The sequence below is a fragment of the Mastigoproctus giganteus genome, chromosome 1 (assembly GCF_048544385.1).
Source record: "Mastigoproctus giganteus isolate SK-2022 chromosome 1, ASM4854438v1, whole genome shotgun sequence".
Classification (NCBI taxonomy): Eukaryota; Metazoa; Arthropoda; class Arachnida; order Uropygi; family Thelyphonidae; genus Mastigoproctus; species Mastigoproctus giganteus.
In genome coordinates, this window is record NC_143575.1 from 188219556 (window position 1) to 188244513 (window position 24958).

General features: G+C 35.2%; 1 protein-coding gene and 1 long non-coding RNA gene across 2 annotated transcripts in view; both read left to right on the forward strand.

Moving 5' to 3' along the window:
* The window catches only part of S2P (membrane-bound transcription factor site-2 protease), a 168744-nt gene extending 148135 nt beyond the window's left edge, over positions 1-20609 (forward strand). Inside the window, exons 11-12 of the mRNA XM_090390136.1 lie at positions 6184-6412; positions 20514-20609. Of these exons, the coding sequence (XP_090246262.1) occupies positions 6184-6406 (223 nt within the window). The 3' untranslated portion in view covers positions 6407-6412; positions 20514-20609. The remainder of the gene's footprint in view (positions 1-6183; positions 6413-20513) is intronic.
* LOC150091378 (uncharacterized) overlaps positions 20099-24958 on the forward strand; it is a 46472-nt gene continuing 41612 nt past the window's right edge. Inside the window, exon 1 of the long non-coding RNA XR_016547065.1 lies at positions 20099-20600. This is a non-coding gene — a long non-coding RNA (uncharacterized LOC150091378). The remainder of the gene's footprint in view (positions 20601-24958) is intronic.

The following is a 24958-nucleotide window of genomic DNA, read 5'->3' on the forward strand; positions in this document are numbered from 1 at the left end:
TCATTACACGGATCCAATGGTGAAGATGCTGACAATTTTGCAATTATTAATGACCTTACACAGCTTGTTCATTACCTTTCTCATTACCAGTTCGTTCATTTGATGGCATTATTAGGATACCAGACAGGTCCTAACACATACCTAATACCCTCAATCTTTTTCTCTCAAACAACTGTTCAAAGTACACAGTCAATGTTAGTAATCCTTATCACCTCAGATCACAGCTTAGTGATGGGAGCTTCTCTCTCATGACTGTTCTTAGCCTCATGTCATTTTGGCATTACAAGAATGTGGAACAGGATGATAATCTTTATGATTGCTATTAATCTTTTTCTTGGTTGGATCAACGTCTTAAATGTTCTGCTCCCAATGTTTACTCGGATCATGTCAGTGAAATTATTCTTGTAAGGATTAAATCCAGTATTCTGCATTCCGCTCTAAAATTTTGTCCTTACACTAAAGTCCACAACAATTGTAAAACAGTTATTAATCAATTCAGACTCAATCTTGAACAGGTTAAGAGTAGAAAACTTTCTTCTTGGCCAAATGATAATTGAGTATTCTGGCCTTTTTTCAAAATTATTGCCTGCATCTTCTAACCGTCTATATTACATATACCCTTCTATACCCCACCTCTGTTATAACCTGATTGTTTTATTGCATCTTAACTTAAAGTGAAAATTGCTAGTAAAACCAGCTTACTAGCATCTTACTTTTCTACTTTTCTTGTATTAATGCTCTTGTTAAATCACTTCCTACCATGCACAATACACTCTGCTCATTGCCTGCCTGACCCCCTCCCCCCCATATATGTTTATAACACTGTGAGACTAGAGCAATTTCTCATAACTGGTACAACAAGCTGTCCTGGCAGCCTATCTGTAATACTCAGAGAACATATCTGACTACACAATTGCCCCCAGGTCTTAGAAAATATGACCAGGAGGGTTGAGTTGTTGTACAGGCCAAAGATGGCCCTACTATGTTCTGAGCTTTATAAGTTATTAAGTTTAACAATTGAAAGCTCAATTTGCCTGTGTGTCCAAATACTTTTGGTCATATAGTGTATTTATAATACATTATATGATCAAAAATATTCGGACAAAAGGATCAAAAGTATTTAAACTATAAATATTAAACTTTTTACTATAATTAATGCTTTAAAGTATAGCAATAATGCAATAGTTTTCAAGTGCTTTTTTTTTTGCAAATACACTTCTCTTATTTAATTTTAACCATTTATTAATACTACTTGGCGCTGAGGTTTTCGTCATTGCTCGTGTTTCCAAATTTGATACAGTAACAGATTTCAATATTGCATTTTGCAATTTAGATGCTTCTTCTTGTTTCTTTGTGAATTTTTTTCTTTTTTCAGATCCACCAGGATATTTATGATTCTGGTCTCTATCTTGCTTGCCCATTTTACTGTAAATGCAAAAAACTTTTCTTCATATAACATATGCAATAATATTATTAAATCTTGTGCAAATGCATTTTCAAAATTCACACTCATGGTATAGTCATTAGCAGATTAAATAATTTATTAAAGATAAACAAAATAACACTTTAACTTACCAAATTATGACAATCTATATATAGAATATAGGTGGAACAAGGCAACCATCATAAGAGGAGCCACTCTGGTCCAAGAGAAAATTTAAATAAGCACTATGAATAAATAACAAAAGACAGGTATTTAGTAAACCAAGTGCAAAAAGTTAAGCCACTTTGGAGGAGTCGCTTAAGACACAAAATATTCTTAAAAAGACACTGTCAACTGAGCTGACGCATGACAAGTATAGACCAATCAGAGCGTTGGTCACGTGTCAGTAAGCATCAATTAGCAATTACCACATAGCCGACACATCGACCAATCAGAGACTGCCACATCACACAAGAACAATTCTTTCATTTCTTATTGATTTTGTGCAAAACCATATAATTTATAATAATTACTTCATTAACCATTTTGTATTGTGCGAGAGCAGGGCCCCAGACGATTGCCCCGGTTGCCCATGCCTCAGGCCTACTCTGACTAACCCACAAGTTCCTGTCAATCTGGAAAGTTAAAATCTCCCATATAAGTCATTTTAATTTATTGGTTCACACTATTTATCTCTATAGTTGTTCATTATACTCACAGTCATTAAACCTGTAACACACTTCTACTCTTATTTTTTTTTTTGTTTTCCTAATGCTTATGTCACATCAAGCTGATTCATCATTGCACTGGCCACCCATATCAGCCGGATGCAGATTCCTTAGATTTTATATGATTCTTAACTAAGGGCATAATCTTAGAACCCCCATCCTGTTTATCCTTTTTTGTATACATTGTGCTCAATGTATACAAAAAATAAATTCATCAAATTTATTTACTGTACTCCCGTACAGTAAATAAATTTGATGAATTTGAAGTGTTGGTCAAGACATCAAAGGCGGATATTGTTGGGATATCAGAGACGTGGTGTCACACAGATATAAGGAATGCCGAACTGGAATTTGGGGAGTACAATGTGTACAGAAAGGATAGACAGGATAGAGAGGGAGGAGGTGTTATGCTGTTAATTAAGAAAAACATAAAATCAAAAGAAGTGCATCCAGTTGATATAGATGAACAGTGCACTGTTGAGTCAGTTTGGTGTGACATAAGCACTGCGAAAGCAAAAATAAGAGTAGGAGTGTGTTATAGGCCTAATGACTCGAATGAGTACAATGAACAATTGTACAGAGAAATAGAGTGGGCTAGTAAATCGGAATGTCTTATAATGGGGGATTTCAACTTCCCAGATATTGACTGGAACTTGTGGGTTGGTCACTCACACACTAGTCAGACTTTTGTGGATTTATTGGATGATTATTTTCTGCAGCAGCATATTCGAGAGGCAACCAGAGAAAGTAATACTCTTGATCTGGTTATCAGCAGTGATCATTCATGTATTAGGAATTTGCAGATAAAAGAACCACTAGGGGGCAGTGATCACAGTGTACTCACGTGGGATTTACTTAAAGATTTAATTTCCATCAGGGGTAAAGGAAAAGGTTTTTGCTTCCGTAAAGGCGAGTACAGTGGGAAGCATTCAAGGAATTAATCGTGGATGCTACTAAAAGTTTCATACCTATTAAGAAATATTGTTCAAGGTTTAGGCCTAAATGGTTGTCAAATGAACTAATGAGACTCGTAACAGAGAAGAAAAATGCATGGGATGCATACAAATTAACACGTGACACAGAAGCCTATGATAGCTACAAGTTGATCTGTAACCAAGTTACAAAGAAGGTTAGGCAGGCGAAGGCAGATTACGAGAAATCCTTGGCAAAAGATGCTAAGAAAAACAGCAAGGATTTCTTTACTTATATAAACTTTAAAAGGAAGGGGGTGAATCTGATTGGTCCACTTGACATCGATGGTTCGACTGTGGATGATCCTGCTCAGATAGCAAACAAACTGAATGAGTATTTTGCATCTACATTCACACGTGAGGAATTATTAAGGTTTGAAAATGGCAGAAGGTTATCAAATTGTAGCAGGATACTTAATGATTTTGTAATAACTGAGAGCAAAGTGGAGGAGAAATTGTTGAAGTTAAACATAAGAAAAGCACCTGGGATGGATGGGATCTGTCCAGTTATATTAAAGGAGGCGGCAAAGCAACTAAGCAAACCCTTAGCCATAATTATGAGAGCATCCTTGGACTCAGGGGAGGTTCCCACGGACTGGAGATGTGTAAATGTATCCCCAATTCACAAAGGGGGATCGACATGAGTAATTACAAACCAGTTAGTTTAACTTCTGTTCCGGGTAAAATAATGGAGTCGCTGGTTAAAGATGCATTGCAGGATCATCTAGACAAGACTGCAGCAATAATTCAGACACAGCATGGGTTTGTTAAGGGAAAGTCTTGTCTGACAAATTTGATAGGATATTATGATGTGGTTTCAAAGGAACTGGATGCAAAAAATAATTTTGATATCATATATTTGGATTTCAGGAAAGCTTTTGACACTGTTGCGCATGGAAGACTATTGTACAAATTGGAGTAGAATGGTATTAAGGGTAAGTTGCTACAATGGATAAAAGGATGGTTAAGTGGGAGAAGACAGAGGGTGGTAATCAATGGGTGCTGCTCTTCTTGGACTAATGTTATTAGTGGAGTCCCACAGGGTTCGGTGTTGGGTCCACTGTTGTTTTGTATATTTATCAATGATATTGATGAAGGTATATCAGGCTTAGTGTTGAAGTTTGCAGATGACACAAAGGTTGGCAGGGTTGTTAATGGCAATGTGCTACTGCAACAGGATCTATATAATTTGGGCAGATGGGCTAAGAAGTGGCAACTGAAGTTTAACCTTGACAAATGCAAACTACTGCATATGGGTAGAAGTAACCCCAGAGAAACGTACCAACTGTGTGGTACTTACACTTAAGGTGGTAGAAAATGAAAAAGACCTGGGAGTAATTGTGCAGGCAGATATGAAGTTTTCTGAGCAATGCAGACAGGCTGCCAGGGCAGGTCATGGGGTTTTGTCAATGATATATAGGAATTTTGCTAGCAGGGAAAAGGAGGTGATTATCCCTCTGTATAAGGCAATGGTCAGGCCACGCCTTGAGTACTGCGTACAGGTCTGGAGGCCTCATTTTAGGAAGGATGTAGATTTACTTGAGCGTGTACAGAGAAGGGCAACAAGATTGGTGAAGGGAATGAAGGGATCCTCTTATCAAGAGAGGCTTAAGTTCTGCAAATTGCAGTGGCTGGAGACTAGGCACCTGCGCGGTGATCTGATTGAGGTGTATAAGGCCTTGAATGGGTTCAGCGCGCTGAATTCTGATGGGATCCTTCCACTTGTTCAGATTACGAACCTAAGGGGGCATAAATTCAAATTAAGAAAAGACAGATGTAGATTAGATGTGCGGAAATTTGCCTTTAGCCAGCGGGTGGTTAATTGCTGGAACAAACTTCCATCTGTCGTTGTGGAAGTTGATAGGGTGAATAAATTTAAGGAGGAACTGGACAGGCATTTGGAGGGAATGGTGTGATTTTTTTTTTTTTTTTTTTTTTTTGGCTGATGCTGCATAACCTCATAGATTTGCTTTCTTGCATCACATGCCACTACTACTACTACTACTACTAAAATTCTGCATTCCTTATGTCTGAGTGACACCATGCTTCCAATACACTACAATGTCTGCACTCTGACTTAACCAGTACTTCATTGGTTAAGCCATTGGTTTACTTCATAGTAAATAAATTCATCAAATTTATTTACTATGCTCTTTGCATTAGTGTACATGCAAGTATACATTCACTTGTTTTTACTCTTAGTTACTCTAACACAGCCCATGTATTAGCTTGTTGCCTGAGAACTTCCAGGAGGCCTTGCAGTTCCTGATATCTTGCTTACCAGACTACTACATATTCCAATAGATGCAATATAAGAATCACTTTCACCTCTCCCTGTGGCTGTAGTTAATCTGTTAGTTTCTGTATCGCCACAAGCTAGCAGCTTTCCAACCCACCTGATATTGCCTTGATAGCACCAGGAAATATTCTTGTATCCCTTCTATTTAAGTAAATAAAAGGGGTGCATAACATCCTATTTATGCTCTTGTACCATATTGAGTTCATTAGCATTCACTCCTTTAGCTGTGCTTCATACACAGCTTCTTTTTAAATCCAAGTGTGACTTGAGTAACAAAAGTTTGGGAACAGTGGAGTATAGCATAAGCACATTATCTCTCTGCAGTACCCATTAAATCTGCCTCCATGATCTAAGAGAAGCGGAAGCAATAACTGTTGTATTTTTTGTTTAAAGTGACTAGAGTGAGGTGTATATACATTTAACAAGAAAAAAAGCAGAATGTAAAAACTATGTTATCTCAAATTTGCAGTTGGTAAACCAGTGGCTGGAGAGAGATTACAATAGTCAACTTGTACAGAAGTTGAAAAAATCCAGTCCATCTTCCCCCTTCCATTTAGCCAGTAATCTAAACCATTAAAAATCCGCACCTAAAGATTTAATACATTCAGTTTTTCAGTTAAATGTTGAATGAGAGGGGAAAGGAATTTTTGAGAATTATTGTGTAAAAAATTCATTTTTTTAAAAAAAAATTGATATTCATCACTGCAGAAATAATGCAAAAAAAATGAAAATACACTAAATTATTTCTTAACTGTATTAAAGATACATAGTGTCTTTTTCTGGAGCACTAGCAATATTGAATATGATACCTTGTCCAGCTCTTGATGGTCAATGGATAGTGCAAGCTAGCATAGAGTTGGTTTTCAGTAACATGCTTCATCACCATCAACGCAAATATTTGTTACGTACCTTAAACATAGCAGGTGCTATGCTGATCTCATTGAATATATCATTAGGACTATGGTCTTTAATGAAATGGGAATAAATAAAGGTACCAAAGTAATGGCATTTAATAATTTTAGTTGTAAAAATTCTAATTTAATAAAATTTTAACTTTGATATCATTTTTAAGGGACGAGCATCCTTTTTTTTTTTTTTTTTTTTTTGTATATATTTTATCATGCTTGTCTCCCTCCCCCTAATACAGCTATATAGAACTTTTTTATATTATAAAAAGAAAACATAATCAAACAAGTCTATGGTAAATTTTAGTACTTTTATTAATGTATGTTTCTTTAATTTAATAAATTTAATCTTTTAGTTGGAATTCTCTCATCTGTTACATGAACAATATACAAAAAGATATATGTTGCAGAATCATTAATTTGATCCAAGTCTTTTTAAATAACATTTACCATGAATAAAATATCTATATTTTTATTTATAAATAAAAATAATTTATTGTATAAATAATATTTACATCTTACCTTTTATTTGGCAAATTAAACATTAGAATGGAAAACATGGATGTTCTTATAAATTATAGTAAAGATTCCATTTATTATGTGTAATGGGTCATGTCTGCTATATACATTACAAATACCACACTGCTTACAAACAGTGTGAAATTTTATAAAATTGTAGATTATATTCAGAAATGGTGGAAAAGCTGTATTTAAATCATAGGGAGAAAAAAATGTAACTTAAGTAATTGCATAGGACTGTGATATATGTAGTTTAAGGATTTGTGAGCAAGTGCATATAGTATGGCCATTGTTGAATACTGCTCTTTTTATTGGTCAGAAGTTCTATATGTACTTCAGAATTTATATTGTTATTAGTGATTTAAAGAAATTAACTTAAGTGGTTATTTTTTGGAGCTCTTTTTGAAGTGTTATAGCATGGATAGAAGCTGATATTCCTTGATTTTTCTTATTGGTCAGAAATGCTGTGAGCTTTAACTGAAACAGTATATTATATGCATATCTTTAATAGCTATTTTTTGTGACATTCCACATATTGTACTAGTTTCAAACTGACATCAGTGAAAGGATATTTATATAATAAAGGATGGGGCCAGAAAGACTAAAGGTCAAAATAATATATATAATAATAAGTGATGATAATAATAATAAATACACCATATAGCTTTTTCCATATTAAATATCATAAAGGAGTTTATGTATTCATTATCCCTGTAAATTTTCAGGGCATCCAGGCTTTTCAGCTGCCACAGTTCACAGTGGGGCATGCAATTTTCATGACAGTGTACAGGATTAAATTTGCAATCTTCTAACTTGTGGCCATGCATGCTGACCACATCCAGCCTAAATTTTGAATAATCATGAAAAATATCTGTTAAAATTTTCAGATTATTTAATATTTCTTATTTATTTAATATTTTCTGATTATTATTATTTTTTTTTCCTGTTTCTTTATTATTTTGGATATGCTGATTATAAAGATATGACATTAGTTTGTTTCATTGCATTCCCAGTTTACCAGGAATTTAAAAATCAAAATTTCATTTAAATATATCATATCCATGTAGTAATTTAGAAACATCTTCACAAACAACTTGCCTCTTTATTCTGCATGTTTAAATTTTCATGTGTAAATGGTTAAATTAATAGAAACAAGACTAATAAGTTAAAACCATTAAAATGCTGCCTCTTTGAAGTGCACTTCATTGAGTGTGTCAAAACTTGCCACTTTACAACAAAACATAAAATTGAATATGGACTCAATAAGTGTAACTGCAAGAAGAGAAATAATCATTTCATAAGTACATTGTCAATTTCCATATTATGTATGCCAAATAATGAATCAACATGAAATTGACATTGAAAATTTCTATGGATTATAGGAAGCAGGTTGACTCATTAGTTAAATGCAATTTTTAGATATTTGTAAGGTTACTACTACCGTTGGGTTTTTTTTTTTTTTTTTTTTTTGTGATTTATATGCATTTTAATATATTTTTTTTGACAATAAATAATTTTAGTCATGATAATGGATATAAAAAGGTGCTATTTGTATTATGTTATAACATTTAGCACTTATCAGTGCATGCTGAAAGTTAATGACTACATGCACAGCTCTCTTGTCAGCCTTTGAAATTCTAATTTTGAATCCATTGAAATTCTAATTTTGGGCTTACTAATTAATATTAGTAAAGGCAAATGATGTAAGGAAGCAGACTTTTCTGGATTAGTCAAAATAAAAATAATTATAAACAAATAAATGAATAAAATAACACTATATTTATACCATTACCACAAGATAACCATCTAATTCTGCTTTTAATTTTGTCAGACTCTGCCTCTGCCAATTTGGGAGGCAGCTTATTCCAGTGTTTGATAACCCACTCTCATAGGTGAACTTCACGAGATCCAATCTTCTGTTATTCCCTGATACTATAATAATTAATGATAAAACACCAGCCAGGAATTAAACTAAAAATTTACTATACAATGAAATAATATACAATGAAATGTGATGCAAATAAAATAAAAACACTGATTAAATTATAGTTAAAATATAGTTAAAAACAATAAAATTAATTAAAATAAACTAGGTTAAAAGCGATAAAACAATGAAACCTGGAGCTTTCGGAGAACTGCCGTCTCCTTCTTCAACAGCATACTACTAGTGCTAAGACACATCCTTAAGTAGCCGGTCCATGGCACTCATGCACGTGATCATCAGACACATGATCTACATTCTCCATGCGCGTATCGGAAATGGAAGTGGCTCGGGAGCGTGTCAAACAGAAACGGTCATCCCTTCTGAGGACAACTGCCTCAAACAGGGGGTGTAAACGGATCCCCCTGTCCCTATTAATAGTATTGTGACTGGATGAACCGATTCGCAAGCTCTCGAGCCACTTGCGTTCCCAAAATCCATGGGCGCGGTCAGTAATGACCGCGTCTGCAGGGGAGATCCGATGCTGCTTTTCCCAGAAATGCTCTGCCACAGCAGACCTCACATAGTTAGCAGTCTTGATAGCGGTCGTGTGTTCCCCCAGACGGTCCTTTAAACGTCGGCCTGTTTCCCCCACATAACACTCCTCACAATCCGGGCACTTAATCTCGTAGACCACATTGCTAGTATGGTCCTGGGCTACGGGATCTTTAACTTGGGATATCACTGTGTGCAACCTCCGACCCGGAAGTTGCACACAGCGAGTCTGGCACTCCCGCAATGCCCGTACAATACGTTCTGAAAGGCCCGGATAGTAAGGAATGTATGCAGTAGCCACAGGGGCAGGCCACTCCCTACGATTGGACTCAACCCTATGAATATATTTGTCCAAGACCCTCTGGGGGTATCCACATTTCCTGAGGTCTGCCGTGACTTTGCAAATTTCTATTTCCTTTTCTTCAGGGGTACTACAGTGGGTCCCCACCCTATTCAACAATGCCCTGGCTACACTGTTCTTATGATGACAAGCCTGTGCTGAGCTATAATGAACAAATTTGCCAAGGCACATAGGCTTTCTATAGATCGTTGTTTTTAATCTAGATCCATCTCTGCTCACCAAGACATCCAGAAACGGGAGGGACCCAGCTTCTTCCACCTCCAAGATAAATTGTATAAATGTGGAAAAGCTGTTGAGCAAATTGAGCACCTCATCTTCCTTTCCCTTTTTTAAAATAGTGAAGGTATCGTCCACATATCTCCTCCACTCGCGCATGGGGAAATTCAACTGATGAAACACCCTAGTTTCCAGTTCCTCCATTGCCAAATTGGTCACAATGGCACTGATGGGGGAACCCATGGCCGTGCCATGGACCTGCTTATACATAACTTTTTTTTTTAACCTAGTTTATTTTAACTCGCTTTTAACCTAGTTTATTTTAATTAATTTTATTGTTTTTAACTATATTTTAACTATAATTTAATCAGTGTTTTTATTTTATTTGCATCACATTTCATTGTATAGTAAATTTTTAGTTTAATTCCTGGCTGGTGTTTTATCATTAATTATTATAGTATGGAAATTCCCAGCCCCATAGGCCTGTTTCAAGATATTCCCTGATATTTTGTATTTGTACCCCATGGCATTCATCTCACTTACAAGGGAGAATAGATCTTCCTCATTCATTTTACCCAACCCATTCAGCACCTCACAGACCTCCCCTTAAATGTCTAGTTGTCAAATTGTGCAGTCCACACCCTGTAAGCCATTCTTCATGCATGTTGATTTGCACTGATCACTAATGTGGTTGGCGCCGCTGTAGCCAGGTGGGAAGGAGCAGCAGTGCGTAGCACACGCTTCTTGATTAGACCGGGGTTCGAGCCCGTCACCACCAAATATGGAGGATGCGGAAAGATCAGGGAATGACTATCGCATATCCCAGAGCAATATGGCCTTAGTTGCTAATGCTCCTTAAAAAAAAAAAAAAAAAAAAAACTAATGTGGTTGATCTTCTTTGGACCCTCTCCAGTAGATGTGTTTTTTGGTGTAGTCTCCAGACCTGAATACAATATTTCAAATTCAGTCTAACCATTGCCTTGTACAGAGGGATAATGATGTCTTCTCCCCCCCCCACTCATCCCACTACTGGAAAACATTCTGCAAATTCAGACAGGATACCATGTGCTTTCCTGGCTGCGTGTTTACCTGCATGGAAAATTTCATATCAGAATGAATCATAATGTCTAACTTTTAAATCCTCTCGCCCTAGCTTATACATGACGCCAAGATTCTGTTCTCCAAACATTACATTTAAAAGCATTAAACTTTAGTTGCCATTTTTCAGTCTATATGTAAAAATGATCTGTTTTTTTGAAGCATTTTGGCCTGGCTTGGGTTGTTAACCATCATTCCCCCCCTTCAAATCATCGGAAAACTTTTACAGTGTTCTGTGGATATCCTTGTCAGTATCATGTATGAAAAGTAGCAGGGGGACCCAGTGCTGAACTCTGAGCGATCCCATTTATTACACTGGTCCACTCTGAAGATTGACCATTTATGACACCTCTCTGCCTCTTATCGTATGAAAAGTAGCAGGGGGACCCAGTGCTGAACTCTGAGCGATCCCATTTATTACACTGGTCCACTCTGAAGATTGACCATTTATGACACCTCTCTGCCTCTTATCTTTTAGCCAGCTTGTTATCCAGCACGTAGAATCTTACCAATAACTCCAACTTCTTCCAGTTTATATAGCAACCTTCCATGAGAGACAGTATCAAAAGCTTATCAATTTGCTAATCTAGGTGATATGATGTCAAAATTGTTACTTGTTCCAACTCTTTAATGACTATATCGTAGTAATTTACCGAATTGATCAGGCATGACGACCCATGCTGGGCTCTATTCAGAATATATTCTTGTTGAGATGGTCCTGAATCGCATCCTTAATCACAGTCTGTGAACTTCCTCTACCGCAGAAATCAAACTCACTGGCTTATAGTTACACAGTCCCTCTTTAGCGCACCGCCTTTCTCTAGTGGGGGAGACATTAGTACTTCTCCAATCCAAGGGGATCTTCCCAGGTCTAATGACACTATCAATTAACATTCCCGACAATTTAATACATTCATATGTGGTCTTTTAATTATAACTGGAATGTATACCATCCTTCCCTCAAGCCTTACTCTCCTTTAACTTCAGTTTTTTTCAAACAAATGCTTATCTGAGATCTGTAATTTACTTATCTTATTAAGTTACTTATCTGTAACTGGCCCGTGCTTGTTTCTCTTTCACAGTTAAACTCTTAATCTCACCTGTCATCCATTTTTGGTATCTTATGTTTACAGAACTTGACCATTGGTACAAATGTTGCGGCTTTGAGCATAAATCCTTTGAATATTTGTATATTTCCTATGATATATTTGTATCCAACATCACACAGAAGTCTCCCCAGTTAATCGAGCCCAAGAAGTGTCTTAATTCATCATAGTCTCCTTGCTTGAAATTGAAACTTTCACTTTTGCCCACATAGATTTCTATAGATATAACCCATTTTATGGTACTGTGGTCATTGCTTACTACTGGTCCACCCTCCTGACCGTAAAGATATTAATACAGTTAGGCTTCTTAGTAAGAACCAGATCTAAGATATTAGAGCTCTCTCAGAAATGCTAGGATAAGTAGCAATCATCCAGTTTGTTCAAAATACTTTAACCGTACGATGTATTTCCAATCCACGTCTATAAGTCAGGTTCAAGTTACCCATAATGGGACAGTCATACTTGCTAGCCCATTCAGTCTGCCTAAAGAGATTTGTCATAATTCTTAGGGTGATTTAACCTGTAATATACCCCGACTACTATCCTCCATTTACTGCTGGTCATTTTATACCACATTGACACAACATCTGCATTACCTTGATCTCTGAATATTCTTGCCACCTTTGGTCAGTTTTAGATGAGAAACATCGCTCCCCCACCTCTCCTAAATGCACAGTATTCACCAAAATTAAATTCTTCATCTCATATCTGGGATTGGCATCATGTCTCATTAAGCCCTCCCTTCTCTTCTTTTTTTTTTTTTTTTTGCAAGAAAAATAAAGCAGTTTATCTCTCATCCCAGACTAGATACAATATAAAATGTTTTCTCAGCCTTTGAATGAAAGTAATTATACATCTGTAGTGAACCTTTAGCTCTACCAATTTGTTTGCTGAATTGGGTCTTACAATTTTTAATATAGTGAAACAGTTTTGTGTACTCTGTTCTAAGTTTTAAATTCCCATTTCAGAGCAGTTATTTTATTTAGATTAAAAATAGTCTGATATTGTTTCAAAAATATAATAATAATATTGACCTTCCTTGAATAATTTAAGAATAGACCATGTCTTACAGAATGTGCTGTATCCTCCTCAAAATAGGGTTGCCTTTTAAAATAAAATACTTTCATTTTATGAGATAAAGAATTTTTAAAAGAGCATCTGAAGACCAAATAAATGTTTTATGGATGCAAAGCAAAAATCAGTTTCAGCATAGTCAGATATATTTATAGGCAAATAGTCAAATTTCTGTTTTGTTTAGCATTAACTTTGATATTTATAGTTTATTAAATTCCTATAAAAAATGAAGCTACACTGATCACAATCCTTTTATTATAAATAGTAAGTGTCACAATAGAAGGTTGTGTGGAGACAAAGAACAATTAACAGAATTATACAGGAAAAAAGTACAAAAAATATTCTGCACATTAAACAAATTAATTTTATGGACCTAAATTTTTTATTTATTTATAAGAAAACTGATATGTAATGAGCAACATATAAAGATGAGGTTTATGCTAACTGAATTCAAGAATACAGTATAAAGTTACATATCATTGTTCTTTAGTAATTAGATTGCTTTTATATGCATTTCTACATCTGACTCAATTTTCAGTTATTTACTATGCATCAGATCAACAAAATGCTTTCTAAGTCACCTTTAATTGCAAATGATGTCTAGGCATCATAAAGATATATCCCAAATTTTTATATGTATAATAAATAAATGGCACAAAAGATGAAAGAAAATGATGCATAATTTAGAAAAATTCAGTGAGCCAGTGGGAAATTTAAAGGATGTAAGCCATTATTTATTTTTGGTAAAAGTAGCAAATTCTGTTGCCAGAATTGCAATAACAAAATTATGCTAGGTGTCGAAATTATATGACTCTTTAAAAATTATTCATATTCTGTTGTAAATTATTTAAAATATTTTTTATAAACTTTATTTATTAAGGGGTATAAATATTTGTAAAAATAATTTTTACTTTAAACTGCATGAGATTTATATTTTCTTATGCATTTTATATTGTTATTTCATATGTTTAATACAATTCAATTTGATTAATTCATTTATTTATTAATACAAATAATCTGATTCTGTTCTATTTCATACAATGTTTCTCTTTCATTATCCAATTAAGTGCACTTCTTTGACCATCTTCAGAATTGATTTGTTTCTCTCAGTCAGAATTTCTGCCATAGTTGAATATTTTCTACTTCTAAAAATCTCTGATACATTAATAACAAAATCACCATCAACTAAAATAGCCCTTTAAACTTGTTTTCTTGGCATTCAATGGACTTTAGAGAAATATCTGTGGTGACTATTTTTCTAATAGATGAATATGATATCCCTCTTTTGATAGAATATCTTTACTCTCTCTCCACATTTGTTGGCCTTCAGCTATTTATAAACATTCACAATAATTGTTCTGTCTAGGTTATTTTGTGATTTCTCATAGCTAAATGAACAGTTAACAGTTGAAAGTCAGTGACATTATAACTAAATAAGTGATCAGTAATCCTGATCACGGCAATTGGCAGATATATTTCTTATGATTGCATCATTTTTTCTTTATCTTTTTTTAACTCTAATCTAGCAGTTAGAGGCCAGACGTAATGATGACATAATAATAAGATTTATAAAGTAAAAATATTTTCCCTCTCATGATAAAAAAAAAAAAAAAAAAAAAGCAGTTTATGGCCTTTAAGGCCTTATTTTAATATGCAGTAAATTTCTAAGGAATGCACAAAAAGTTGGCAAAAAAAGAGCATCATTATTATAACAACTTATACTGTGAAATCCTTCACAATAAGTTACCTAGTCATGCACTTTTTAATAAATAACACTTCCCCAGTAAAGAAGATTATTGTTATTTATTTGCAGTTTTGAGTGCCACCACTCTGCCTGGGTGGTGGCACTAAGGAATTATTGTTCCCTCGTTGGTGGGCAGGTAGGCACCCAGGGTACAAGAAGACAACCTAGAAATGAAATATTTACTCCTGTGTGCTGGGTGCCTATCCACCTACAAATGAGGGAACCGTAATTTCTAAAACAGTGCCACCTTGGTAGTGGCACTCAAACTGAGAATAAATAACAATGGTCTTCTATGCTAGGGAAGCATTATTTATTTGAAAGTACATGACTAGGCATGTCATAACAACGACCGTTTTTTGCAAACTTCATTTGCATATTAAAATTATGCCTTTGCACTACCCAGTATATATTTTAAAAAAAAAATTAAACAGTAACCAAAATCATAGTAGTTATTTTGCAGAATCTGATAATTATCATTCATATGGTTTCCATTTCAATATCATTCATATGGTTTCCACTACTTAGTGAATGAATTCCGTTCCCCTCACCTCCCCAAGCATTATTTCATAAGTTATTTTTTTAGTTGCAAAATATCAAGATAGTATTTATCTCACTCCTCGTATTTATCTCTATGGTTATTTGAAAGTGCATGACTAGGCAACTCCTTGTGAAGGGTTTCACAATATCACATGTAATAATGATGCTATTTTTTGCAAAAGTTGTTTACATATTAAAAGTCTAAGTGTCTTCCTGTTTGACACAACTAGTAGAAATCTATTATAAACATGTGCAGTTAAGAATTTATGGAAATAATAATGTGGAGGAAAAAAGGAGTGCATCCTCATCCTATATGAGTACAGATCACTAAGAAAACATAAAACTACTGCATTCATTTTTTTTTTTTTTTTTTTCTTGATGAAGAATGGTTCAAAAATCCCAACATGAATCACACTTTTATCAATGCATAAATCATTGCTTCATTAGTAAGTGCATTATCTTTATCAATTGCCTTAAGCCCTCCATTGTATTTGCATAGAAATTTGAACATTTGTGCAAATTACATTTTGTAGGAATGCCAACAACTATTCAGAGAATTTTGTACATTAATCTCTCTCTCTCTCTCTCTCTCTCTCTCTCTCTCTCTCTCTCTCTCTCTCTCTCTCTCTCTCTCTCTCTCTCTCTCTCAACTGTCTGAAGATAAAAATACACATCTAATTTGCTCTCATTCTGAGCTCTTTCATTTTAAAACATTTCCTATTTCAAAAATTTTGAGCTGCTTTAAAGAATTTATTTGATCAGCAAAATAATGCATTGTACTTTATCCTCTGCAAATACTGTTTTCAATTTATCACACTGTGTTGGAATCTGACTTCCTAGGATTCAATTCTGCATTAGAGAGAGTAAAAAAAAAAAAAAAAAAAATACACACACACACACACACACACACACACACACACACTAATAATGAAGTGAAAACTGTGAATATGTACTGCACTTGGTACCCTAAACAAGTTGCTGAATGATGTATCTAGAACTTAATGTCCCCAGCAAAAACAAGGCATTTACTGATGGGATTTACAATTTTCAGTAAATTTTAATACTTAAATATTTTAATACCTCTGTACCTTTAATACCTTTAATTAGATATAAAACTTTTGAAATAAGAAAATTCTTTATCCAGTAAACTTTGCTTTTTCAATGAGTTTCATGCTTTTCAAATAAACAACAACACTAGAGAAGTGGGGAGTGTTGTTTATTATTGTTACTATTTATTTATAAAGGTGTCACCACAGTGACAGTTGTTCCGTGGTATTCTGTTAGTAAAAACAAAAATTGTAGAGCTCAATGGGGGAGGGGTTATATTCCTGCAAGATGTTTGAAATTTGTCTGCAAAAGGCAGCTATGTGAAAAAGGGAAGATTATGTCATGAGTTTGCAAAATGTTTTATATGAAATATATTCTAGTACTGCATTAATATTGGCATACACATTGGCTGATGATTGATTTGCCAAGTATGCAAAATAAAAATGCATAGATTATTTTATTTTATTGACATTGTCCTATCATCCAAAATTTGGAAATTAAATAAGAAATAATTGTAGAATGCATTATGCTCCAGGTGAAACAATCAATTGATGAACAACTGTTTCTCACAAAAGCTAAATACTGATTTTTACAATTCATGGCAAATAAACCTGATAAATTCAGCATCAAATTTTTGTTAGCTGTCAATGTACATTCATAATTCCTTTTAAATAGTTTTCCTTACTTGGGAAATTATGAAAATTGATCAATAGATCAAACATTGTTAGTATATATAGTTTCGAAGCTGATGGGGGGGGCCATTCCCTCAAAAAAGAAAGGGATACAACTTTTTTTTTTTTTTTTTTTTTTTACTTCTGTTTCTCCTTGCAAAAAATTGTTAAATAAAAATACAACAAAAACAGGCATTATGAATTGTATCAAAAAAGAAATACCTCTGAAAAAAGCAAAAAAAAGCAAAAAAAAAAAATGTTCTTGTTTATACTCCAGCATGACCACCAGGTCAATGGAGTTTATAATAACTCAATCAATAAAAATGTATATCGTATTTAGTAGTCACAGGCTTGGATCCCAAGCCACTGTAGCCAAGTGGTCAAGCACCAGGTACATTAAATCTATGTGCTTGAATGACCATGGTTCATGCCTGTCTAACTACTAAAAATGGTGCTGTTCTCTGTATCTTGTGAACTCTTCTGACCTTGTTGCCATGCCAGAGTATAAACAGAAAATTTATTTAAAAATTTAACCTAGCCTTAATTGAAACGTTGCTTAAATTAATCCTAGCTTTATCTGGCTAGGATTATAATGGATTTTCTGCTTATACACTTTCTGTTTCTACATCATCAGAAGCATAATCTAAAAAGGAAATAAAGTACAAACAAACAAGAAAATATATCTATGTATACAGTATTTCTGATAGTCCAAAACAATTGAATGGAATATCATAGTGATCTATATATCCATTGGGTATATAGATCACTATGGGGAAAATGTACTGGAGCTGGTACTGTTACTTTTATAAATTATTGCCTAAATAAATTTTACTTTCTGTAATAATTCATAAAGGTTAATTTTTTTATTGGATTTACTGTTATTAAATGAAACTGACATGAAACATTGCTAATATATATGTGATTAAATTGCCTGCTGTTGCTGTATATTATTAGTTAGTTCAAAAATCACTGTACCTCTAGTATTAATACTATTTTAACTTATAGCTGAGATATAGATAAGGAATAGATCAAAAATTAGTGCCTTCAGAAATGAATGTTTCTAATAGTTCCATTTATTTTTTCTTGAAACTAAGACAAAGCTATATTACAAAGGAGAAAATAAGAAAAAACTCACAGTACCTTTTATCCATTCAAAGATAAACAAAGAAATTTTAAATTTGTGTGGTTTTTTTAGAGAGATTCAAGAAATGAGATTAACTCAAAAGTTAATATTTAAAGAAAAATATAATGGTTACACATAAAGGCAGATCAAAGAAAAGTGGATCAGTTGTGCCAAGCAGTCATTAGAAGCCTTATCTGGCTAGGATTATAATGGATTTTCTGCTTATACACTTTCTGTTTCTACATCATCAGAAGCATAATCTAGAAAGGAAATAAAGTACAAACAAACAAGAAAATATATCTATGTATACAGTATTTCTGATAGTCCAAAACAATTGAATGGAATATCATAGTGATCTATATATCCATTGGGTATAGCAGATTTGAATAATAATGATGATGTTTATTTAACAATAAAAAATAAAATAAATGTCCATTTTTTCTACTCTGGGCAGCCGAGGCCAGAAAAGCTGTATCTTAACTCATCGTAAAGACAGAGTTACTTGAATTAGTGAACTGAGACCATATAAAAGGAACAAAAATGTTCCTTCAATTCTACACATTTCCATGAAATGATGATACTGTTAAGAAAACTGATAATTACAACATAACTTTTATACATGGGTTTTATAATTTATTTCACAAATGTCATTATTTTTAGTAGCAGTTTTATTTTTGATAGAAAACTAAGTAATGTATTGTTTCTTTTAATAATTATATATTTCATGGACTTTACATTATAGTAATAACAATTTAAACTACAGCATGTATTATACACTTTCCACATTTCAGAGGCATAATCTAGAAATAAAGTATGAAGGAACAAAGAAATATAACTATGTATACAGAATCTTTGTTAGAACTGCTTCTTTCGCGTGATTATATGCCACTGAAAATGAAAGGTTTATCCACTGCTGGACAGTGCTAATTTTTCTCTTCCCTGCTATTCTTATTGAACTTGAGCTTCCTGGTAGTGACATCACTGCTCATTTCCCCTGGTCTGTGCTAGTTTTATTTACCTGCAGTTAAAGTGGTTGCCATGCTTCCAGTTTTGTGTGCCCGTGATATGCTTGGCTTATGTAAAACTCATTTTATGAGCGATTAGTTTTGTATACCATTTTTCCTTACCATGGTGGGTGGAGGGGGTTAGACCTGTTAATATACTCTGGATATGCAGATCTGAAGGTTGATTTTGTCTGGAAGGTTCTAGCTTAAATACATGTGGAGATATACTAAGAGTAAGACTTTTGTTAAATTTGGCTTTGGTACAGAAAGTTCCTTATGTCTATTGGTTTCCTGTGTGCTATCATGCAGAAAAGTCCTCCATGGCAGTTTGGTTGCACAATATATCACCATACCACTTGTTTGTAGAGGTCTGTGTTCAAATCCTGTGAAAACTGAAGGAATAGACACCTCCGTAGCCAGGTGGGCAGGAGCAGCAGTGCGTAGTACATGCTTCTTGATTAGACCAGAGTTCGAGCCCATGACCACCAAATACGGAGGATGCGGAAAGGTCAGGGAATGACCACTGCATATCCCCAGAGCAATATGGCCTTAGTTGCTAATGCTCCTAAAAACCAAAAATAACAATAACAATAACTGAAGGAATTTCTGAGGTCCCCTTCAATCAAAGATGCAGTTAGCCAATCTCAAATGGAGGGGAAGGGAGTAGGGCCTCCCATGAGTTATTCCAAGTTTTTCATCCCCAAGACATGCCCCAATACACAGCTCTGTAGATAAATATATGATATAGATAAGAAAAAAAATTTAATGGTTATACAGTTAATAAATATTATGCAGTGGCACAATTAAATAATGATTTTTCATACAGAGCATGTTTTCTTATCTGTATAGTATTTTGGCATGAAGGTGGTGGTATGGTTTCAAGTTAAAACTGGAGAATTATGCCACTGATTTCAGGGTGCTGTGAATCTGGGTCATAAAAAGACAATCTGTGGAACTCAATCTAATTGTCATGATCATGTTGCCTGACAGTTAGAATGTTGTCCACATACCTGATTATGAAGTTCAGTATTAGGTAGGTGCCTGAAAGGCTCACTTCTTCAGAAATGACATATCTCCACAAGAAGAGGTAAAAATTGTTCCTTTTCTAAATATGCTTATCATACTGAGAGATTAATAAGATGTTCGTCATATCATGTCAGTTAGGTTTAGGGGATTAGACACAATATTGCTGATATGGCTTTCTTTTATAGGTCCAGGTGTGTGTGTCCTGGTAGGTATATCAATCAAACTAGTTTCAACGAGGTTATCCACGTGTTGGAAAAGATTTTGCAGCTCCAGTAAATACGTTTTTGATAAATTTTTCTGTTTTATTGTCATATTAATTTATTTTATAGAAGTAGCTTTATAGTTCTAGTCACGCTCCTTAGTTTATTTTGAATTTAGATTGATTTTGTAGGTTAGATGTCTTTGTGTACAAGGTGCAGAGTGTGTTAAGAAATAAGGCGCCAACTCTGCATTCTGATGGGCATCTATGAGAGTTTGAGGTATAGGGTAGATGCCCTCGAAGGAATTAAAATGAGGTGCCCATCAAGCTCTCAGCTGCTCAACTCAATGCCAGGCTCACTCTTGTACATCAGGAAACAGAGTGGTAATCTTCAGGGCAGAATGCACTGGTACAACAGGAGCTACTTATTGTTGGTGACTCAATTGTCAGGAAAACAGGGAAATATATTGTGCAAAAAGATAGATGGAATAGGACCAGGGTATGTTTGCCAGGGGCAAAAGTTGATGACGTTGTAGAGCAGATATCTTTTAAGGGCACAAAAGGTGATACTGTTGTACACGTTGGCACTAATGACATTACAGAGTAAGAGACCTGTAGATTTACTTAACAAGTACAAGTCAATGTTGAAAAAAAGTTGTGAATTAGAGTTAAATTTGAAAGTGTCTGCAATTCTGCCCAGACACAATAGGATGGAGTACATGATGAGAGCCTTGTCAATCAATTCAGCCCTGGAGAGATTATGCAAGGCTCATGGGGTGGAATTTTTCTCAGCGTAGTCTGTGCTTGTTAACAGGAGAGACTGCTTCTACAGGGTTGGGATACAATTAAATAGAAGGGGTGCAAAGTGTTTGCTGATGCTGTCGAGGCAGTGTTAGGTGGATTGGAAAACTGCTAGCTTGGGGGATTCACAGGTTAAAAGATTAACAATAGCCACAGGAGGTGAAAGTGATTCTTGCACTGCTTCTATTACAATGAGCAGCAGCCTGGGGGGGGTTGCTGGGGATTTCAGGGAATAGGGGGGTCATCATGGAACAAATAAATACATGGGCTGTTAGACTAACTAAGAGTAAGAACAGGTGCATGTATAGTTGCATGTACACCAATGCTGGGAGTTTAGTAAATAAATTTGAAGTGCTGATGAAAGCATCAAAAGCAGGTATTACTGTTCGAATATCAGAGATGTGGTGTCACACAAATATAAGCAGTGCAGAATTGGAATTTTGGGTTATACAGAAAGGATAGGAAGGGAGGAGGAGTTATGCTATTAGTTAAGAAACACATAAAAGCTAAGGAAGTGCATCCAGTTGACATTGGTGGACAGTGCAATGTCAAGTCAGTTTGGTTTGGTGTGACATAAGCACTGGGAAAGCAAAATTGAGAATATGAATGTGTTATAGGCCTGATGAGTACAATGAACAACTGTACAGAGAAATAGAGTAAATCAGATTGTCATATAATGTGGGATTTTAACCTCCCAGATATTGACTGGAACTTGTGGGTTGGTCACTTCCACACCAGCAAGGCTTTTGTGGATTTATTGGATGATTGTTTTCAATAGCAATATGTTCAAGAGGCAACCAAAAGGAGTAATACTCTTGATTTGATTATCAGCAGTGATTCTTCATATATTAAGGATCTGGGATGAAGGGAAGGGTTTTTGCTTTTGTAAAGGTGACTTCAGTGGTTTCACACAGTTTTTAAATTCTATACAGTGGGACCAACTGATGATGTTACCTACAGAAAATTCTAAATGGAAAGCATTCAAAGAATTATCTTGAGGCTACTAGGTTTTTCATACCAACTAAGAAATATTGTTCAAGGTATAGGCCTAAATGTATGTCAGATAAACTAATGAGACTCATGGCAAAGAAGAAAAATGCATGGGATGCATATAAACTATCAAGTGACACAGAAGCCTATGATAGATATAAGCTGGTCTGTAATCAGTTCACAAATTAGGTTAGACAGCAAAGGCAGATTATGAGAAATCCTTGACAAAAGATGCAAAGAGTTCTTTACTTATGTAAACTCTAGAAGGAAGAGGATGAATCGGATTTGTCCACTTGATATCAGTGGAAGAGGATGAATCGGATTTGTCCACTTGATATCAATGGTTTGACTGTTGATGATCCTGCTCAGGTAGCTGACAAACTGAATGAGTATTTAGCATTTACATTTACAAATGAGAAGATATTCAGGGAGGGGAATGTGAGAAGTTTATCAAACTCTGGCAAGTAACTAAATGATTTTGTAACAACTGAGAGGAAAGTGGAAGAGAAACTTGAAGCCGACCGGTGGATAAAGTGCCTACCTGGCAACCCAAAGGGCACGGGTTCGAATCTCGCCTCTGGCTTGGATCAGAGTAGAAAATACAAAAACTTTGGGAGGTGCATTATGGCCACAGAAGCCGATGCGACAATAACTAACAAAAAAAAAAAAAAAAAGAAAAAAGAAACTTGAAGTTTTGAAGTTAAATATAAGAAAGTCACCTGGGGCAGGATGAGATTTATCATTATATTAAGGAAGGCAGCATAGGAAGTAAGCAAACCCTTAGCCATAATTTTTGAGAGCATCCTTGGATTCAGAGGAGGTCCCCACGAACTGGATATGTGCAAATGGGACCGCAATTCACAAGGGAGGGGATCAAAGGGTGACATTAGTAATTAACTTAGTTTAACTTCTTTACTCAGGAAATTAATGGAGACACTGGTTAAGGAAGCACTGCAGGATCATCTAGACAAGATGGCGGTTATAGTTTTGTCACAGCATGGGTTTGTTAAGTGAAGTCTTGTCTGACCTATTTGATTTGATACTATGATGTGTTCACAAAGGAACTGGATGCAGAATATAATTTCGATATCATATGCCATATTTCCCCATGTATAAGACGCACCCTTTTTCGAAAAATTTGGTGTCTGAAAACTGGGTACATCTTATACAGTAGTTGTAGATTTTTTTTACTTGCATTTCCCACTTTTTTGCGCTTGTTGTCTTTGCGCTCATTATTTCGCACTTGTTACCGGCATATTAGGTTACATTTTGTCACGTTTTGCCCAGAAAAGATTTTCGTACAGTGCTGAATTCAAGTTAAAAGTGATCCAGTTTGCAAAAGTGAATGGAAATCGTGCTGCTGAACGTAAGTTTGGTCCTCCTCCAACCGAGAAAACAATCCAAGACTGGCTACGGGAAGAAGAAATTCTACTGAAAACACCACGGCAGAAGAAGGCCATGAGAGGCAAGTCAGCAAAATGGCCTGATTTAGAGAGAGAATTGAAGATATGGATTGAAGAGCAAAGGGCAATTGGAATTCCTGTGTCCACAAAGATGGTTCAGCATGAGGCAAGAAGAATTGCTGATGAAAAAGAAGTTACTGATTTCAAAGGAGGAGACAATTGGTGCTTCAGGTTCATGAAACGGAATGGACTAAGCATGCATACACGCACCAGACTTGCCCAAAAGATGCCTGAAAGCTATGAGCAGAAGGTCCTTGAATTTCATCAGTCATTCAGTGTCGGAAGACACCTCAGTTTGAGTTGGGACAGATTGCAAATATGGACGAAGTCTCCCTTCAATTTGATGTCCCAAGTAACAGAACTGTTGATAAGAAGGGGGTGAAAACTGTAACTGTGAAGACAAGTGGACATGAAAAGAGCCATTATACAGTTGTTCTAGCTTGTTGTGCCGACGGAACCAAGCTGCCTCCTATGCTGATTTTCAAACGCAAAACAATGCTAAAAGAAGACATTCCTCGAGGAGTGATCGCCCACATTCATGACAAGGGTTGGATGGATCAGGATGGGATGAAGATCTGGTTTGAGAAAGGTTTTGGAGACCAGGTGGGCTCTTACGCAAACCTGCCCTATTGGTGATTGATCAGTTCAGGGCACACATAACAAAAAACAACGAACATTGCTGCAGAGCAAAAAACAAAACTTGCTGTCATACCTGGAGGCTTGACATCCCAGCTCCAACCACTTGATATCAGCATTAACAAACCTTTCAAAGCTGCCATGAGAGACGAATGGAACCAATGGATGAAGTCTTCTGGGGACAATTTGACACCAGCAGGAAGAGTGAAGAAACCAACTATAGGAGAAGTTTGTACCTGGGTGAAAAGATCCTGGGATAATATCAAGATTGAGATTGTTGTCAAGTCATTTAAGAAGTGTGGCATTTCAAATGCCATAGATGGAACTGAGGACGAGGCAATTTATGAAGACAGTGATTCATCATCAGACACAGATGAGGACAAGCTAATGGATAGAAGTTTTGACAGTGATGAGGAGTTGTATGAATTTTATGATGAATAAAACTTGAGTTCAATAACTTTATGTAATACATTTTTTTTTTTTTTTTTTTTCAAATTTTGGGCCCCAAAATTAAGGTGCATCTTATTCATGGGGGAAATAC